The sequence below is a fragment of the Rutidosis leptorrhynchoides genome, chromosome 2, assembly GCF_046630445.1.
Source record: "Rutidosis leptorrhynchoides isolate AG116_Rl617_1_P2 chromosome 2, CSIRO_AGI_Rlap_v1, whole genome shotgun sequence".
Lineage (NCBI taxonomy): Eukaryota > Viridiplantae > Streptophyta > Magnoliopsida > Asterales > Asteraceae > Rutidosis > Rutidosis leptorrhynchoides.
The window spans coordinates 281217929-281239146 of NC_092334.1; the positions used below are offsets into that span (position 1 = coordinate 281217929).

The 21218-nt window shown below is 33.3% G+C and overlaps 1 protein-coding gene across 2 annotated transcripts; it reads left to right on the forward strand.

Moving 5' to 3' along the window:
- Positions 1-13880: 13880 nt before the first annotated feature.
- LOC139891792 (uncharacterized) lies at positions 13881-19549 on the forward strand. Of its 2 annotated transcripts, none has more exons than XM_071874786.1 (11): positions 13881-14157; positions 16176-16292; positions 16523-16623; positions 16724-16929; positions 17046-17327; positions 17538-17596; positions 17684-17720; positions 17831-17902; positions 18028-18178; positions 18519-18653; positions 18822-19549. In XM_071874786.1, exons 2-11 carry the CDS (start codon positions 16187-16189, stop codon positions 19257-19259), a joined length of 1587 nt encoding a protein of 528 aa, XP_071730887.1. In that variant the 5' UTR covers positions 13881-14157; positions 16176-16186; the 3' UTR covers positions 19260-19549. The 2 variants fall into 2 exon arrangements, with proteins under 2 accessions (XP_071730887.1, XP_071730886.1); XM_071874785.1 differs by having other exon boundaries at positions 13882-14157; positions 16520-16623.
- Positions 19550-21218: the final 1669 nt, after the last annotated feature.

A 21218-nucleotide genomic window follows, 5' to 3' on the forward strand; every position in this document is an offset into this window, starting at 1 on the left:
TTGAAGCACTTTATGGTAGAAAGTGCAGGTCTCCGATTTGTTGGAGTGAGGTGGGGGATAGACAGATTACGGGTCCGGAGATTATACAAGAAACTACCGAGAAGATCATCCAAATTCAACAACGGTTGAAAACCGCCCAAAGTCGACAAAAGAGCTACGCTGACATTAAAAGAAAAGATATAGAATTTGAAATTGGAGAGATGGTCATGCTTAAAGTTGCACCTTGGAAAGGCGTTGTTCGATTTGGTAAACGAGGGAAATTAAATCCAAGGTATATTGGACCATTCAAGATTATTGATCGTGTCGGACCAGTAGCTTACCGACTTGAGTTACCTCAACAACTCGCAGCTGTACATAACACTTTCCACGTCTCGAATTTGAAGAAATGTTTTGCTAAAGAAGATCTCACTATTCCGTTAGATGAAATCCAAATCAACGAAAAACTCCAATTCATCGAAGAACCCGTCGAAATAATGGATCGTGAGGTTAAAAGACTTAAGCAAAACAAGATACCAATTGTTAAGGTTCGATGGAATGCTCGTAGAGGACCCGAGTTCACCTGGGAGCGTGAAGATCAGATGAAGAAGAAATACCCGCATCTATTTCCAGAAGATTCGTCAACACCTTCAACAGCTTAAAATTTCGGGACGAAATTTATTTAACGGGTAGGTACTGTAGTGACCCGAACTTTTCCATGTTTATATATATTAATTGAGATTGATGTTTACATGATTAAATGTTTCCAACATGTTAAGCAATCAAACTTGTTAAGACTTGATTAATTGAAATAGGTTTCATATAGACAATTGACCACCCAAGTTGACCGGTGATTCACGAACGTTAAAACTTGTAAAAAACTATATGATGACATATATATGGTTATATATATAGTTAACATGATATTATGATAAGTAAACATATCATTAATTATATTAACAATGAACTACATATGTAAAAACAAGACTACTAACTTAATGATTTTGAAACGAGACATATATGTAACGTTTATCGTTGTAACGACATTTAATGTATATATATCATATTAAGAGATATTCGTACATCATAATATCATGATAATATAATAATTTAAAATCTCTTTTGTTATTATAAACATTGGGTTAACAACATTTAACAAGATCGTTAACCTAAAGGTTTCAAAACAACACTTACATGTAACGACTAACGATGACTTAACGACTCAGTTAAAATGTATATACATGTAGTGTTTTAATATGTATTTATACACTTTTGAAAGACTTCAATACACTTATCAAAATACTTCTACTTAACAAAAATGCTTACAATTACATTCTCGTTCAGTTTCATCAACAATTCTACTCGTATGCACCCGTATTCGTACTCGTACAATACACAGCTTTTAGATGTATGTACTATTGGTATATACACTCCAATGATCAGCTCTTAGCAGCCCATGTGAGTCACCTAACACATGTGGGAACCATCATTTGGCAACTAGCATGAAATATCTCATAAGATTACAAAAATATGAGTAATCATTCATGACTTATTTACATGAAAACAAAATTACATATCCTTTATATCTAATCCATACACCAACGACCAAAAACACCTACAAACACTTTCATTCTTCAATTTTATTCATCTAATTGAACTCTCTCAAGTTCTATCTTCAAGTTCTAAGTGTTCTTCATAAATTCCAAAAGTTCTAGTTTCATAAAATCAAGAATACTTTCAAGTTTGCTAGCTCACTTCCAATCTTGTAAGGTGATCATCCAACCTCAAGAAATCTTTGTTTCTTACAGTAGGTTATCATTCTAATACAAGGTAATAATCATATTCAAACTTTGGTTCAATTTCTATAACTATAACAATCTTATTTCAAGTGATGATCTTACTTGAACTTGTTTTCGTGTCATGATTTTGCTTCAAGAACTTTGAGCCATCCAAGGATCCATTGAAGCTAGATCCATTTTTCTCTTTTCCAGTAGGTTCATCCAAGGAACTTAAGGTAGTAATGATGTTCATAACATCATTCAATTCATACATATAAAGCTATCTTATTCGAAGGTTTAAACTTGTAATCACTAGAACATAGTTTAGTTAATTCTAAACTTGTTCGCAAACAAAAGTTAATCCTTCTAACTTGACTTTTAAAATCAACTAAACACATGTTCTATATCTATATGATATGCTAACTTAATGATTTAAAACCTGGAAACACGAAAAACACCGTAAAACCGGATTTACGCCGTCGTAGTAACACCGCGGGCTGTTTTGGGTTAGTTAATTAAAAACTATGATAAACTTTGATTTAAAAGTTGTTATTCTGAGAAAATGATTTTTATTATGAACATGAAACTATATCCAAAAAATTATGGTTAAACTCAAAGTGGAAGTATGTTTTCTAAAATGGTCATCTAGACGTCGTTCTTTCGACTGAAATGACTACCTTTACAAAAACGACTTGTAACTTATTTTTCCGACTAGAAACCTATACTTTTTTTGTTTAGATTCATAAAATAGAGTTCAATATAAAACCATAGCAATTTGATTCACTCAAAACGGATTTAAAATGAAGAAGTTATGGGTAAAACAAGATTGGATAATTTTTCTCATTTTAGCTACGTGAAAATTGGTAACAAATCTATTCCAACCATAACTTAATCAACTTGTATTATATATTATGTAATCTTGAGATACCATAGACACGTATACAATGTTTCGACCTATCATGTCGACACATCTATATATATTTCGGAACAACCATAGACACTCTATATGTGAATGTTGGAGTTAGCTATACAGGGTTGAGGTTGATTCCAAAATATATATAGTTTGAGTTGTGATCAATACTGAGATACGTATACACTGGGTCGTGGATTGATTCAAGATAATATTTATCGATTTATTTCTGTACATCTAACTGTGGACAACTAGTTGTAGGTTACTAACGAGGACAGCTGACTTAATAAACTTAAAACATCAAAATATATTAAAAGTGTTGTAAATATATTTTGAACATACTTTGATATATATGTATATATTGTTATAGGTTCGTGAATCAACCAGTGGCCAAGTCTTACTTCCCGACGAAGTAAAAATCTGTGAAAGTGAGTTATAGTCCCACTTTTAAAATCTAATATTTTTGGGATGAGAATACATGCAGGTTTTATAAATGATTTACAAAATAGACACAAGTACGTGAAACTACATTCTATGGTTGAATTATCGAAATCGAATATGCCCCTTTTTATTAAGTCTGGTAATCTAAGAATTAGGGAACAGACACCCTAATTGACGCGAATCCTAAAGATAGATCTATTGGGCCTAACAAACCCCATCCAAAGTACCGGATGCTTTAGTACTTCGAAATTTATATCATATCCGAAGGGTGTCCAGGAATGATGGGGATATTCTTATATATGCATCTTGTTAATGTCGGTTACCAGGTGTTCACCATATGAATGATTTTTATCTCTATGTATGGGATGTATATTGAAATATGAAATCTTGTGGTCTATTGTTACGATTTGATATATATAGGTTAAACCTATAACTCACCAACATTTTTGTTGACGTTTAAAGCATGTTTATTCTCAGGTGAATACTAAGAGCTTCCGCTGTTGCATACTAAAATAAGGACAAGATTTGGAGTCCATGTTTGTATGATACTGTGTAAAAACTGCATTCAAGAAAATGATTTCGATGTAACATATTTGTATTGTAAACCATTATGTAATGGTCGTGTGTAAACAGGATATTTTAGATTATCATTATTTGATAATCTACGTAAAGCTTTTTAAACCTTTATTTATGAAATAAAGGTTATGGTTTGTTTTAAAAATGAATGCAGTCTTTGAAAAACGTCTCATATAGAGGTCAAAACCTCGCAACGAAATCAATTAATATGGAACGTTTTTAATCAATAAGAACGGGACATTTCAGTAAGTTTGTTCAACTCTCTGTAGTCAATACACAACCTAAATGTACCATCTTTCTTCTTGACAAACAAAACAGGAGCTCCCCACGGTGATGTGCTTGGTCGAATGAAACCACGCTCTAAAAGTTCTTGTAATTGGCTTTGCAGTTCTTTCATCTCGCTGGGTGCGAGTCTGTAAGGAGCACGAGCTATTGGTGCAGCTCCTGGTACAAGATCTATTTGAAATTCAACGGATCGATGTGGGTGTAATCCCGGTAATTCTTTCGGAAATACATCGGGAAATTCTTTTGAGACGGGAACATCATTGATGCTCTTTTCTTCAGTTTGTACTTTCTCGACTTGTGCTAGAACAGCATAGCAACCTTTTCTTATTAGTTTTTATGCCTTTAAATTACTAATAAGATGTAGCTTCGTGTTGCCCTTTTCTCCGTACACCATTAAGGGTTTTCCTTTTTCTCGTATAATGCGAATTGCATTTTTATAACAAACGATCTCTGCTTTCACTTCTTTCAACCAGTCCATACCGATTATCACATCAAAACTCCCTAACTCTACTGGTATCAAGTCAATCTTAAATGTTTCGCTAACCAGTTTAATTTCTCGATTCCGACATATATTATCTGCTGAAATTAATTTACCATTTGCTAATTCGAGTAAAAATTTACTATCCAAAGGCGTCAACGGACAACTTAATTTAGCACAAACAACTCTACTCATATAGCTTCTATCCGCACCCGAATCAAATAAAATATAAGCAGATTTATTGTCAATAAGAAACGTACCCGTAACAAGCTCTGGGTCTTCATGTGCCTCTGCCGCATTAATATTGAAAACTCTTCCACGGCCTTGTCCATTCGTGTTCTCCTGGTTCGGGCAATTTCTAATAATGTGGCCCGGTTTTCCACATTTATAACAAACTACATTGGCATAACTTGCTCCGACACTACTTGCTCCGCCATTACTCGTTCCGACACCATTTGTTCCTTTCGTTATGTTAACCCCTGGTCCATAGACCTCACACTTCGCCGCGCTATGACCATTTCTTTTAAACTTGTTGCAAAATTTTGTGCAGAACCCCGAGTGATACTTTTCACACCTTTGGCATAGCTGCTTCTGATTGTTGTTATTGTTGTTGCGGTTATTATTGTTGTTGGGATGATTGGTGTAGTTGCTGCTGCTGCTGTTGTTGTTGTTGGGCCATTTATTGTAGTTGCGATTGATGTTGCGATTGTTGGGATAGTTGTTGCGATTATTGTTGTAATTGCTGTTGTTGTTGTATTGGTGATTCTTATCACCGTTTTCCTCCCACTTTCTTTTTACATGCTTCACATTGGCCTCTTCAGCAGTCTGTTCTTTAATTCTTTCTTCAATCTGGTTCACTAGTTTGTGAGCCATTCTACATGCGTGTTGTATGGAGGCGGGCTCGTGTGAACTTATATCTTCTTGGATTCTTTCCGGTAATCCTTTCACAAACGCGTCGATTTTCTCTTCCTCGTCTTCGAACGCTCCCGTACACAATAGGCACAATTCTGTGAATCGTCTTTCGTACGTGGTAATATCAAATCCTTGGGTTCGTAACCCTCTAAGTTCTGTCTTGAGCTTATTGACCTCGGTTCTGGGACGGTACTTCTCGTTCATCAAGTGCTTGAATGCTGACCACGGTAGTGCGTAAGCATCATCTTGTCCCACTTGCTCTAGATAGGTATTCCACCATGTTAACGCATAACCTGTGAAGGTATGCGTAGCGTACTTCACTTTGTCCTCTTCGGTACACTTACTTATGGCAAACACCGATTCGACCTTCTCGGTCCACCGTTTCAATCCGATTGGTCTTTCAGTTCCATCAAATTCCAAAGGTTTGCAGGTAGTGAATTCTTTGTAGGTGCATCCTACACGATTTCCTGTACTACTATATCCAAGGTTATTGTTGGTATGTAGCGCAGCCTGTACTGCGGCTATGTTTGAAGCAAGAAAGGCACGAAATTCCTCTTCGCTCATATTCAAGGTTTGTCGAGTAGTCGGTGCCATTTTCTTCAAATAGTCAAATGAAACAAGTTAATCATATAGAATATTAAGAGTAGTCAATAGTATCTCGTAGCATAATATGAACTCATTTATAAAAGTTTTTTCTTCATATTAGCGTTTTATAAGTTTAAATTCGGGTAGTACCTACCCGTTAAGTTCATACTTAGTTGCTAATATACAATTCAACTACTACAATTCTATATGAAAAACTGATTATAATAATATTTCGCGTTCAAACTTTTACACAATATTTTACAAACTTACAGTACCGCTTATTTTACATATAGCATGAAATATAGCACACAATAAATTTGATACAAGATGGTTGTGAAGATAATTCTAGCTAGTACACAAGTCGTTCAGCAAAGGCAATAAAGACACGTAATTCATACGTCCAGAAACAAGTCATGCATTCTGGTTTTACTAGGACTACTTCCCATCCTTGGTCTTGTGGAACATAACCGTTATGGCCGTTGATAAGACAGCGTGTTGTAACGTCGTCAAAGGGACGAGGGTTACGTAATATCCAACAGTCCCTTAACAATCTAAAAACCTCATTTCTTACCCCAATTACCGACTCCGTCACTTGTGGGAATGTTTTCTTTAATAGTTGTAGCTCGATGTTCTTGTTCTCACTTTGGTGAGAAGCGAATATTACTAACCCGTAAGCATAACATGCTTCCTTATGTTGCATGTTAGCCACTTTTTCTAAATCATGAAGTCCAATATTCGGATATATTGAGTCAAAATAATTTCTTAACCCGTTGCGTAAAATAGCATTTGGGTTCCCCGCAATATATGCGTCAAAGTAAACACATCGTAACTTATGGATTTCCCAATGTGATATCCCCCATCTTTCGAACGAAAGCCTTTTATAAACCAAGGCATTCTTGGAACGTTCTTCGAATGTCTTACAAACTGATCTCGCCTTAAATAGTTGTGCCGAGGAATTCTGACCGACTCTAGACAAGATTTCATCAATCATGTCTCCGGGTAGGTCTTTTAAAATATTGGGTTGTCTATCCATTTTGTGTTTTTATACTGTAAAATAGACAAGAGTTAGATTCATAAAAAAAATACTTATTAATACAAGCAATTTTTACATATATCATAAAGCATAAGCACACTATATTACATATATTACACCACACGAATACAACTATCTTATTCCGACTCGCTCGTTTCTTCTTCTTCGGTTTTGGTTCGTTTTACTAAGTTTCTAGGTATATATGATGTTCCCCTAATACGAGCCGTCATTTTCCACATTGGTTTAGAAAAACCAGGTGGTTTAGAGGTTCCCGGGTTATTGTCACAACTTAGGAAATACGGGTGTTGACGATACATATAAAGTTCATCGGGTTTGGAAACAAATTTCTCTATTTTTATGCCCTTTCCCTTATTGTTCTCTTTTGCCTTATTAAATTGTGTTGGGGTAATTTCTATAACATCATCGGAATCCTTGTCGGGATCCGATTCATCGGAGAATTGGTAATCCTCCCAATACTTTGCTTCCTTGGCGGAAACACCATTGACCATAATTAACTTTGGTCGGTTGGTTGAGGATTTTCTTCTACTTAACCGTTTTATTATTTCCCCCACTGGTTCTATTTCTTCTTCCAGTTCCGATTCTTCTTCCGGTTCCGATTCTTCTTCCGGTTCTGACTCTTCTTCCTGTTCCTCTTCGGGAACTTGTGTATCAGTCCACGAATTATTCTAATTTACATTTGACTCTTCATTATTATTAGGTGAGTCAATGGGACTTGTTCTAGAAGTAGACATCTATCACATAATATCAAACATGTTAAGAGATTAATATATCACATAATATTCGCATGTTAAAAATATATAGTTTCCAACAAAATTTGTTAAGCAATCATTTTTCAAGTAAACACGGTCGAAGTCTAGACTCACTAATGCATCCTAACAAACTCGATAAGACACACTAATGCAAAATTCTGGTTCTCTAAGACCAACGCTCGGATACCAACTGAAATGTCCCGTTCTTATTGATTAAAAACGTTCCATATTAATTGATTTCGTTGCGAGGTTTTGACCTCTATATGAGACGTTTTTCAAAGACTGTATTCATTTTAAAACAAACCATAACCTTTATTTCATCAATAAAGGTTTAAAAAGCTTTACGTAGATTATCAAATAATGATAATCTAAAATATCCTGTTTACACACGACCATTACATAATGGTTTACAATACAAATATGTTACAACGAAATAAGTTTCTTGAATGCAGTTTTTACACAATATCATACAAGCATGGACTCCAAATCTCGTCCTTATTTAAGTATGCGACAGCGGAAGCTCTTAATAATCACCTGAGAATATACATGCTTAAAACGTTAACAAAAATGTTGGTGAGTTATAGGTTTAACCTATATATTATCAAATCATAATAATAGACCACAAGATTTCATATTTCAATACACATCCCATACATAGAGATAAAAAAATCATTCATATGGTGAACACCTGGTAACCGACATTAACAAGATGCATATATAAGAATATCCCCATCATTCCGGGACACCCTTCGGATATGATATAAATTTCGAAGTACTAAAGCATCTGGTACTTTGGATGGGGTTTGTTAGGCCCAATAGATCTATCTTTAGGATTCGCGTCAATTAGGGTGTCTGTTCCCTAATTCTTAGATTACCAGACTTAATAAAAAGGGGCATATTCGATTTTGATAATTCAACCATAGAATGTAGTTTCACGTACTTGTGTCTATTTTGTAAATCATTTATAAAACCTGCATGTATTCTCATCCCAAAAATATTAGATTTTAAAAGTGGGACTATAACTCACTTTCACAGATTTTTTACTTCGTCGGGAAGTAAGACTTTGCCACTGGTCGATTCACGAACCTATAACAAATATGTACATATATATCAAAATATGTTCAAAATATATTTACAATACTTTTAATAAATTTTGATGTTTTAAGTTTATTAAGTCAGCTGTCCTCGTTAGTAACCTACAACTAGTTGTCCACAGTTAGATGTACAGAAAAGAAATTGATATATATTATCTTGAATCAATCCACGACCCAGTGTATACATATCTCAGTATTGATCACAACTCAAACTATATATATTTTGAAATTAACCTCAACCCTGTATAGCTAACTCCAACATTCACATATAGAGTGTCTATGGTTGTTCCGAAATATATATAGATGTGTCGAAATGATAGGTCGAAACATTGTATACGTGTCTATGGTATCTCAAGATTACATAATATACAATACAAGTTGATTAAGTTATGGTTGGAATAGATTTGTTACCAATTTTCACGTAGCTAAAATGAGTAGTTTTTACCAATTTTGTTTTGCTCGCCATTTCTTCGTTTCTAATCCGTTTCGAGTGATTTAAGCGGCCACGGTTTCGTATTGAACTTGAATTTATGAAACTAAACAGAAAAGGTATAGGTTTATAGTCAGAAATACAAGTTACAAGTCGTTTTTGAAAGAGGTAGTCATTTCCGTCGAAAGAACGACATCTTGATGACTGTTTTGAAAAACATACTTTCACTTTGAGTTTAACCATGATTTTTGAATATGGTTTCATGTTCATAAGAAAAATCATTTTTCCAGAATTATAGCTTTTAAATCAAAGTTTTTAATAGTTTTTAATTATCCAAACCAAAACAGCCCCCGGTTGTAACTATGACGGCGTAAATCCGGTTTTATGGTGTTTATCGTGTTTCCGGGTTTTAAATCATTAAGTTAGCATATCATATAGATATAGATCATTTGTATAGTTGATTTTAAAAGTGTAGTTAGAAGGATTAACTTTATTTGCGAACAAGTTTAGAATTAACTAAACTATGTTCTAGTGATTACAAGTTTACCACTTCGAATATGATAGCTTTTTATGTATGAATCGAATGATGTTATGAACATCATTACTACCTTAAGTTCCTTGGATAAACCTACTGGAAAAGAGAAAAATGAATCTAGCTTCAACGGATCCTTGGATGGCTCGAAGTTCTTGAAGCAGAATCATGACACGAAAACAAGTTCAAGTAAGCTCATCACTTGAAATAAGATTGTTATAGTTATAGAAATTGAACCAAAGTTTGAGTATGATTATTACCTTGTATTAGAATGATAATCTACTGTAAGAAACAAAGATTTCTTGAGGTTGGATGATCACCTTACAAGATTGGAAGTAAGCTAGCAAACTTGGAAGTATTCTTGATTTTATGAAACTAGAACTTGTAGAATTTATGAAGAACACTTAGAACTTGAAGATATAACTTGAGAGAGATCAATTAGATGAAGAAAATTGAAGAATGAAAGTGTTTGTAGGTGTTTTTAGTCGTTGGTGTATGGATTAGATATAAAGGATATGTAATTTTATTTTCATGTAAATAAGTCATGAATGATTACTCATATTTTTGTAATTTTATGAGATATTTCATGCTAGTTGCTAAATGATGGTTCCCACATGTGTTAGGTGACTCACATGGGCTGCTAAGAGCTGATCATTGGAGTGTATATACCAATAGTACATACATCTAAAAGCTGTGTATTGTACGAGTACGAATACGGGTGCATACGAGTAGAATTGTTGATGAAACTGAACGAGGATGTAATTGTAAGCATTTTTGTTAAGTAGAAGTATTTTGATAAGTGTCTTGAAGTCTTTCAAAAGTGTATGAATACATATTAAAACACTACATGTATATACATTTTAACTGAGTCGTTAAGTCATCGTTAGTCGTTACATGTAAGTGTTGTTTTGAAACCTTTAGGTTAACGATCTTGTTAAATGTTGTTAACCCATTGTTTATTAAATCAAGTGAGATGATAAATTATTACATTATCATGATATCATGATGTATTAATATATCTTAATATGATATATATACATTAAATGTCGTTACAACGATAATCGTTACATATATGTCTCATTTCAAAATCATTAAGTTAGTAGTCTTGTTTTTACATATGTAGTTCATTGTTAATATACTTAATGATATGTTTACTTATCATAATATCATGTTAACTATATATATATCCATATATATGTCATCATATAGTTTTTACAAGTTTTAATTCGTGAATCACCGGTCAACTTGGGTGGTTAATTGTCTATATGAAACCTATTTCAATTAATCAAGTCTTAACAAGTTTGATTGCTTAACATGTTGGAAACACTTAATCATATAAATATCAATTTCATTTAATATATATATAAACATGGAAAAGTTCGGGTCACTACACCATATGACAATTAGCTTGTAGTAATTATTTAGTTACATTTTAGTTATTTAATTACTCTTTAGGTGGTTGATTATACGGATGAGTTTCTTTCATAGTTGCGCTTTATCTTGCCCGGTGCAATGTACAATCGACTTGTAGTAGGTAAATAAGTCTTCTGGAAGGTCTTTAAGCTTGATCTTAAGTGTACACAAGTCCCGTGGTCAGTCTCTAAAGCTCTTGTTGGCCGGATATGACTGTAGGACCTATTAGGTTTTAGTGTATGTTTCAGTGTGTGTAAGTCTTGTATGTTCTTAATCTCTTCAACCGGATGCATAAAGGATCTAAGTCATGGTTAGGTCTTCATAAATGAGCTTCAATTAAGTACTGGTAAGTCTGCTAGTCTTCTTGATCTTCCGAAGTAGTGTTTTAGAGTGATCTCTGAAATTAGGTTTTAGGAAACCCTAATTTGGGCTTTGCCTTGTTCTTTAGTTTACGCTTGTGGATTCGGACTCTAAGAGTTCTCCATGGATGTTTATGAGTCTGAAATACGTATTTTAAGGCTAAGTGGGTATAGTATACCTCTTGGATAGAAAAATTGCTAAAAACCTTGTTAAAAAACTCTATTTTGGCCTTATTTTGGCAATTATGCCTTTTGCCCTCTTAATATTATAATTTTTATGTTTTTGCATGTTTATAGATATTTTTTTGATATTAAGGTTAAAATATGGGTGATACCATTAGTAAAAACATGATCATTTTGAGTGATATCATTCTTTAGTTGAGCAAAGAATAAATAGTTGCCTATTTCTTCTTAACCTTTGACTGTCGAATTCGAATTCGATTATACTAATTGAGATGTGAGTTTTTGCAGAGAGCATCATGAGATGATCTAATCAACTTTGAATTTTTACTTTTCGGAATATGATACCGAATCGTTCCAGAGACCAAATCACCATAAGAGGATCATGAACGACGAACTTGATTTGATTCATCATGAATATGTTGTTGTTAAAGCTCTCTGATGAATCACGAAGTTTAGATTTCTATTAGTTAACGTTTTTCTAAGCTCAAATCATGTTGTTGATCATCAATTTGAAAAGTTCAATTTTAATGATGATGAATAATGAAGAACGTATGAATACAGTAGCATTTTTGACCTTGTAATCTAATTTTTTGAATATTAAATTGATTTAATGAAAGTGATATTCTATAATAGGATGTTTTTTTTGTGATTTGAAATGAGATTGTGTTTTGGAATTTGAGAAATTGATGTCCATTTTTCATAAAAATGGACGGATTATAAAAAACTGACGAATATGATACTCCAGATGTGTTTGTGTTTAGGTTAGCTGTTTTGATAATTTTGAATTTTCTAAAATTTTCGGTTGAAGGTATGAAGATCTTCACGAAGATATGAAGATCTTCATGAAGAACGTTTGAAGATATGCATATCTTCATGTTGAAGGTTTAAAAGTGTATGTGTTCGGGTGTGAAGATATGAAGGAACATTCATCGTATTCATGCGGATCTCTTTAGTTACCAAATGCTAGAGAACGTTTCATAAATGTGTAAATTTACTTCCACGCCTCTCTTGAACTCTTTACAAAGCTTGACTATTGTTAGTTTCTATGGAGTCCCTAGATCCTATATATAGCCCTCGTCTATAGGATCTTATAGGAACATGATTAGCTCATCTCGGAGTTCTAACACATCCATTTCTAGAATAGATGATGATTAAATGACTAATAAAACTTTAAAACATATGTAAATACAATGAAAAATCAGTAAATTGATGTGTTCATACCAAGTTATTTGAAAGGTCTCTAGGATTTTTCAAGAGGGATAAAGATGTGGATGATAATTCCTTCAAAGAGAAGATGATAAGAAGATATAAGATAGCAGAATTTGATGATGATGGCAATTTTTTGTGATGGTGATTGTGTTTGTTCTTTAATTTTTAAGATAAAATGAAGAAGAAATTTGTGTGTTTTTAAGATAGAATTTTGAGTAATTTGATAAGTTGTTTTGAATAAATGAGGGAATGGAGGGGTGGAGGGGAGCCGGCTAAAAGGATGGTATAAAGGGGTGTTTGGTTAAAAAAATTCAAGGTGAATAAGCACGATAACTAGTATACGTTTATCTCTAATTTTTTAGGCTTAAGTACATAGGCATTCCTAAATGATAAAGGTATTTCTAAGACTTAAGAGTGTATTAAAATGATACGTTATGTAATGACCTACATAAACCAAAATGATAATGATTTCATGTAATTTAATATAATAGATGAACAAATGATAAATGTTATGCTGAGAATCTCTTAAGATGTACGATTTAAACTAAAATATGAAGGATGAAGGTTCGGGTTGTTACATAAATTGACTAAAATACCCTCACATGAATGGCATGTGCTATCACTTAACATAGTTTTTTAACGGATGTTAGTCTCAGGAACTGTATGCAAAATAACTGCAAATTATGAGGATTGTCCATGCAATAATGATAGTTTAGGAACTGAGCCTGTATTCTGTGCGAATTACAGGGAGTGTTTGCGTAATATTGTCTTATAAATATGCAAAAGGAGAACAGGACGTCAAGTCAACAAACTGTATTTTGTTGAAAATTAAATATATAAGTTTGAGTGTTTGACCCGTGCCTTTTGAGGACTCATATCAACAATTTCCTGTTTAACGTTCTAGATATGTATGTATATATGTGTACACAAGCATAAATATTTTCTTCCTCACAGACCACACCATTTGAATTTTGGTTTACATATAGAGCCTTTTATTCATTTTAGTAAATTGTTTGTATTAAATCTATACAAAAAAGAAAAGTGATTGCTTCTGGGAAAGTGTTAATCAAGTATTAGAGATCATCATCATCATCTTCATCAATGTTTATCTGGTAATTCACAACCAGTTGATATATACCTACTTTTCCGGCCAACACTTAACGGCTGCCGGAAAATTCGTACTTTTCAATCCGGTGAGTTCAATTCTCTAAAGCTTAACATTTGATCTGTTATATATTTAAATATACGTGACATAACTCGCTTAGTAAGGTTGCTTGTTTTTACATCTCATCAAAAAAATAAAGGTGAAAGGTCTTTACTTGCTGTTAATTAGTAAAGTAATGGAGTAATACAATTTATACGTAATGGAGTAGTAATACAATTTGTACTATCGCAATAACTTGTGTTTGCTCTTTGCATCATTTTTTACTATTTGAATGCTTTCTTACTACTACAGTACTACCTCAGATCACCTAATTATCTATACATACCGTTTTTTCAAAACTTAACATAAGATTGATAATGATTAAAGAATATATATATATATATATATATATATATATATATATATATATATATATATATATATATATATATATACACCATGACCAACTAAAACAAGGCTTTTGTCAAAGTTGGGATGCATATGACTTTTTTTACCATATAGTGCACCTTTATAGGCTTTGCTTGCTTTTAAGTTTCTTTTTGTTTGTAAAAAATTGTTTATAGAAAGTTCCCAACCTGTTAATTGAAGAAGTTACCTCAATACTATTAGATCAATGACTCTGATTTCAGTTTATTTCCTATATTAGGTTTTATTATTAAAAATTAATTTATAAAATAAATGATTGATAGTAATAAACTAGAGTAAATATGAGGAGTTTAATTTAATGATATTATTGTTATTTTTAGAAGTGAAAAATTATTACATGGCTAATATAAATAGTACAAGTTGGTTTTTTCACTACTTTAGGAGTTCGACTCCGCTGGACTGCAACATTGTACTCAATGTTTTCCCTAACATGAAATATCCATCGAGAGTAGTTGTTGGAGGCGGGTTATACAGCTACGAGAGATGAACGCGTGAGTGGTTTAGTTCCCTGTGGAAGATCCCAAACTGATGTCTAAGAATAGTATAAGTTGGACATTTATATTTACGGAGAGAGTATTTGTAAGGCTAAGAGTGTTGCGATTTGAAACGATTATTTAATTATTGAGTTAACAAAATGTAATTAATCAGTAATTTTTTTTCGACAAAAGGTAATTACTTTATGTTTTGTTACGAGATATATAATGTAGTTTGAAAAAAAAAAAAAAAAAAAAAAACAAGTGCATGCATGTTTTATTAGAAACTTCGCTTTGATAAAGCAATCACAAACACACGGCCTCTAACTATCTCTAGAAAAATTAGTAATAAATTAATGCATGTTAACGACAACCCTTAGGGCTGTCGTTAGCATTTTCCTAAATTAATTTATAACAATACGATTTTCAACATACGGAGTCAAGCTTTAGTGGTTTTCACTTCATCTTTTATCTTTACTAATACTGTAATAATGTTAATTTATGCACACGTTCAACTTCATTCTGAAAAATCTAAACAACTTGTTTTAATAAATACTTGATAAATTCTACTAATTATATTCAAACTTGATATTAGTAATACTAGTACTAGACCTAATACCAAAGGTTATTTTTTTAATTTTTATTTTTGAACAGCATATAATTTCAAAGATTAATTTTTTTTTTTTCTTAAACGACAATTTTTTTAACATCAGTAGATTATTTATTTCAACGATCAGCATCATTATTTAGATAAATATATTTGATAAAACATATTACAAATACTGCATGGAAAATCTATTTGTAAATATGATTGATCAGACCTTTTGTATTGCATAATTACACAAAAATAAGAACAAATTTGACCATTAGATAAATGATGATAGCGATATGAAACACAATTATTATCAAATTAATAGATAAATCAAATAGCAACATATGTAATGACACATTTTAAGTTTTCTAAAATTGTATTATTCAAAAATATGTAGTTTAAAAACTTTCGTATATATTTTCCTCTTGAAATTAAGAACACGTACAACATTATGATAATATGAGCTCTTTTAATAATATATCTATGAGTTTTGTATTTTTATTTTAAAAAGGCTAAAATTAATACTTAAAAGTGATTTATGTTACAAAAATGCAGGACAAAAAAAAATGAGAGGCGGATGGAGCAGAATTTGGTTCATAATGCTACTACTACTACTTTTGGTTTCAAGGTTTTCTCATATTCAGGCACAACCTACTACCACTACTCAACAAGGTAATAAGCCCACACTCGTGACTCGTTTGTTATATCTTAGGACAAAAAGATACAAAGTGCATTATTTTAAGCTCATATTTGGTTCATCATATATACTATTTTAGCGCCCAAAATGCAATCTTACAACATTACAAGATACTTCATATACTTTCTTTTTTTAATCGCGTCAATGTCACATTAGCTTTCCACGTAATTTAATTTAACGTACAACCTGTTTTTTTGTGCAGTAGAAGTGAGGCAGTTATCAGATGACACGGTTAGGCCTGACCCCTTGGAAAACCTTAAAAAATACAAGGGAGGATATGACATTACCAATATTCATTACTGGAGTGTAAGAATTTTTTCACGACTCTTAGTTCATGTTTTTAACACTCTAAAAATTTAAATATTAAGTTCGGTATAACATTTTATATCTTGTAATGTCATTGCAGTCAACTGCATATACAGGAATAGCAGGATATGTAATGGGTGCCTTATGGCTCTTATGTGGCCTTGTATATGGAATATTCCTTTTGTCAACGCCCATTTGTTGCAAAACAAACAGGAAACTGGTAAAGAAACAAAAGAAACCAGCATCCCACAAGCAATATTACCTATGGCATATTATTCTTGCAGATTTTTTCACATTACTTGCCATGTAAGCTAGCCTAGCTTCTTCAATTCTATGCCATTTATTGCAAAACACACTGGGTGGGTTGTAATCTATTTATTACGAATACTGAGACATTTTTCTTGCATTGTTTATATATTCAGAGTTGGAACAGGGTTAGTACTTGGAGGGAATGCAAAATTTCATTCGAGGGCTGATAAGATAATAGATATCATCATTGATACAGCTGATGGTGCTTCAGAGACAATATATAATACAACTGGAGCAATGAAAATGACACAAACCAACTTACAAGGAACAAATGTTGAACCAAGCACCACACGCTTTCTTCAATCCACTTCTAGGCAGCTTAACTCTACAGCTAATGATATACAATATCAAGCTAGAAAGAATCGGCATAAGATTGATTTAGGTCTTCGTATTCTGTAAGTTTCATTTCATTTTCCCAACTACAGGTTGCAAAATGCCAAGTCATCAAATATATATATGTGATTAGAAAAGTTGTACGTAGTAAATGTCAATTTAATATTGTATAAGATTTGCATTCCCTAATTAAATGGTCTAACTTCGACCTTTACTTATAATATATTATGTCTGTTCATGTTGCTAACAGCGATATTTAATGATGATTGCAGGTACATTGTAAGTAGTGTCATCTTCGCACTGAATTTGGTTGCTGTGATTGCCTTAACAGGTGTGCAGCAATATAGTGTGACCCCTTTTTTTTATCTTTTAGAATTCATAGTGTAAACTCATAACTCTCTCTGGTTGTGTAATGCAGTTGTTGGAGTCATTAAACTAAGGCGAGCTCTTCACATGTAAGCCTAAAAAGACAACTCTGTTTTTTTTTTTTTTTTTTAATCAGACTCTTTAAAGAAATATAATCAACTTCCTCACATCAATTAATTTCTTATTGTAACGAATGCAGATTGATTGTGCTGTGTTGGTTAATCACCGTTCTCTGTTGGGTGTTCTTCGGGGCGTACTTTTTCTTATCAAGGTACAGTAATAAATAAAGTTTGTTTTCCCTTAATTTCACTTGGTAAAAGCTACTAGAAACTAGTAATTAAGCAAACAACAAATTAAGGACTAATAATATATGAGGGTTATAAATTATATATCCAGATTTGCGGGTGATACATGCACTGCCCTTGAAGATTTTCAACAAGATCCTTACAACAACAGCTTGAGTTCAATCCTTCCTTGTGATGAACTGCTTTCGGCAGAATCTGCCCTTACTGATGTCAGCGCCGGAGTTTTCAACCTAGTCACTCAGGTACTTACTACTACTATATTTCGTTTATTTACTACTCGTGTGTAACATGTTTCTAAACGGGTCGACTTTTATTACGGGTTGAAATGGCCCGACACTTCATCTCCGACTTTTTTTAATACTACTACTTAATGCTTGAAAATTCCTTAAGAAATATATTACCTTATCTAAACTTTAAATTTTAGAATTTTTTGGGATTAACTTTGTTGTTTGGGGCATTTCATACCTATTTGATTTGTTTGATATATAACACAACCCATTAATAAGTCAAAACAGTCACCTATACCAGATACTTGCAACAGATTATAACAAATTAATCAATTTTCGAAATTAAAAACTGCAGATTAATGCAAACATATCTCGAATACAACAAGATTCGTCTTTTGGAGTATGCAATCCGTTCTCAGGGCCACCAGAGTACAATTACCAGCCAAACAACTGCTCAGAGAATGATATTAAGATAGGCGACATCCCTGAGGTACTATATAATATACACATAACTTTAGCCAATACTTAAATTTATTTATCAATCAAATTCAAAAATAATGGTAAATTTTTTTTGCTTTTTTTTTTCCCCTTTATCTTCTCTCCTTTCAGTTTCTTTACATTAAGGTTTTTTTTTTTTTTTTTTTTTTTTTAATTGAAGCTGTTAAGATTGATCACTTGTGTGGACCCCGTGAACGGAGTATGCAACGGAGGTATTCCAATTTCAGGAAACGACTTCAGGACAGCGGTTGCATACACAAGTTCAATTCAAATTCTTTTAAACTCTTATCCAGGAATGGAAAGTCTCCTTCATTGTCAAACAGTGAAAGACGCTTTCTCTGAAATCGTTGAAAATCATTGCAAACCTGTAAAAAGAGATGTAAAGATTGTATGGGCCGGACTATTGTTCCTATCGATTGTAATGGTGTTTTTAGTTCTTACTTGGACCGTTGAGGCATACCTTGAACGTAACTATCGGTTTTCAGATGGATCAGTGAAGCCTCATCATCATGTTGATAGTGACAATATGATTATTGAATCTGGAAGAATAGAAGAAACAGAAAAAGATGGGGTAAATAGTCATCAACAGAAGGTTTGAAGGTGGCCATATATGCCTGCATGCATGCATCCTTGAAAGCAATCAAGAGATGATGAGATTACTAATTATAGAAAGATTAAGAGAAGAGAAAACATATAGAAATCTGGAAGGAAAAAAGAAGGTTATTTTGTTTCATTTTAATAGCTGATTGATTGATTGATATCTTCTTTAGTTTGATATATACAATACTATAGAATCGATTAGTGAGGCAATATGGGGACAAACCCCAAATAGTCATGTATTGAGAAAGCAACTACAAATTCCTTTATATTCAAATTTATATTTTGTTTCTTCTGATAGCATTACATCATTCATTTTAGTTTAACTAATAATTCTCTTATAATTAACAATTAAACTTGAGTAAATTTATGCTGATGGATTTTGTAATACAATACTATTAGAGAGACCAGTAGCGGAACTTGGAGATCGTAATATGGGGGCGAAAATAACAACTTCGGGGCGTATAGTGTAAAATAAATGTAACCCTAAAATCTATAAAACATTACACTAAAAATTTTCTCGCGGGTGGGGCGAGGGTACCCCTCCGGGTACCACTAAGTCCCCCCTCCCCTCGCAGTAGCGGCCGAATAACCATTCATTTTCACTTGGTCAATTCTATTTGGTGCTCAACTTTGCTTCAAAATCATTACTGTAGTAGGTGCCTGATAACCCTTCATATACACATGGCCCTAATAAACTCTTGCTCCTTTGAGTCCCTAAGGGTTTTAGTAGACAGTATTGGATAAGGATATTTGGTTTTGTTCAACAAATGTTAATTTGCTCCTTCAGGTTGAGGTGTGTTGCCTGTCTACAGTATTCACACTTTATCCACAAATCTCTTGCTTTTAACTACCATATACAATTAAAGGATGTCCATCAGTATGGTCAGGAAAGGATCTACTATGAGTCCAGTGGTGGTACGGAAATTTTTTTGAGTTTTTAACTAGCGACACCACTGAATAGTGTAAATTTTTTTGAGTGACACCATTGAAATAAAACATCTTTTTTTTGCGAAAAAAACGAGAACTCATATGGAAACGAGACCGTTTTCCAAAGGAAAACGCCCTCAACAGAGAATACAAAAGAAACGGGGGGAACGGAAGCTTGCGCCTAGAAAGCAACCATCTAAAACAAAAGAACAATCTATAAACCAGCCTCCCCTAACTACCCGAAAAACTAAAAACAAACTAAACAATCCTAACCGGTCCAACATCCAAACTCAGCGATCTAAATAGAAATCAACAAACACAAAAAGAAAAACAAAGGAACTCGAGACCACCTCAAGATCTCAACCTCTAAGTCCTGCTCTTTTCAACTTATCATTTACTGTCTCTTTCAAAGTGTTCTTCCCGGATCGATTATGTATCTTATAAGATAACACATTGGTGGATCCATCACCCGGTGCACTCTCCTCGGCCAAACGTGTCATCATGACATCAAAAGCCGCAAAAGCCTCCTTGGACATATTTCTTATCCCGTTAACCGATGAACCACCGTCTCTTCCCTCAAGAGCACCCGTAAACAAGTTTTGGATCGCGTCCCCGCAATCCAAGTCATCGATGTGATCTCTAAGCTTAAAAGTTTCTTAAGTGGAAGCCTCATACACCTTCTTTCTACACCTCGGATTAGCTTCTCTAAATAAACTCCTTGGAACATCTTTATTCAAAACGTACCACGCTTTACAAAAACCTTCAAACGATGTACCTCGCAATCGCAATAACATATTCCGCTACGACCAAGCAAAATCGGTAGCGGGCTATCTTCGTTCGATTCTAAGTTACTTTTAGCTAACAACTCTTCTTTCTTTTCCTTCTTCGCCTTCTTCAATCGGTCCAATCTAACCGCAAACGTTGTGTTATCATCATTTGACTCCAAATCACCTTCACAGACACATTGTGAATGAAGTTATCATCTCCACTGTTTTTTTTTAACAGCGATTGGGATCACCCGAGGGAGACT

Bases quoted from the DNA above. Each gene is read 5' to 3' on its own strand.
- LOC139891792 (XM_071874785.1), top strand. From the start codon at position 16,187: ATGAGAGGCGGATGGAGCAGAATTTGGTTCATAATGCTACTACTACTA. The intron at 16,624-16,723 runs GTAAGAATTTTT...ATGTCATTGCAG, and splicing joins CCAATATTCATTACTGGAGT to TCAACTGCATATACAGGAAT. The intron at 17,597-17,683 runs GTGTGCAGCAAT...TGTGTAATGCAG, and splicing joins TGCTGTGATTGCCTTAACAG to TTGTTGGAGTCATTAAACTA.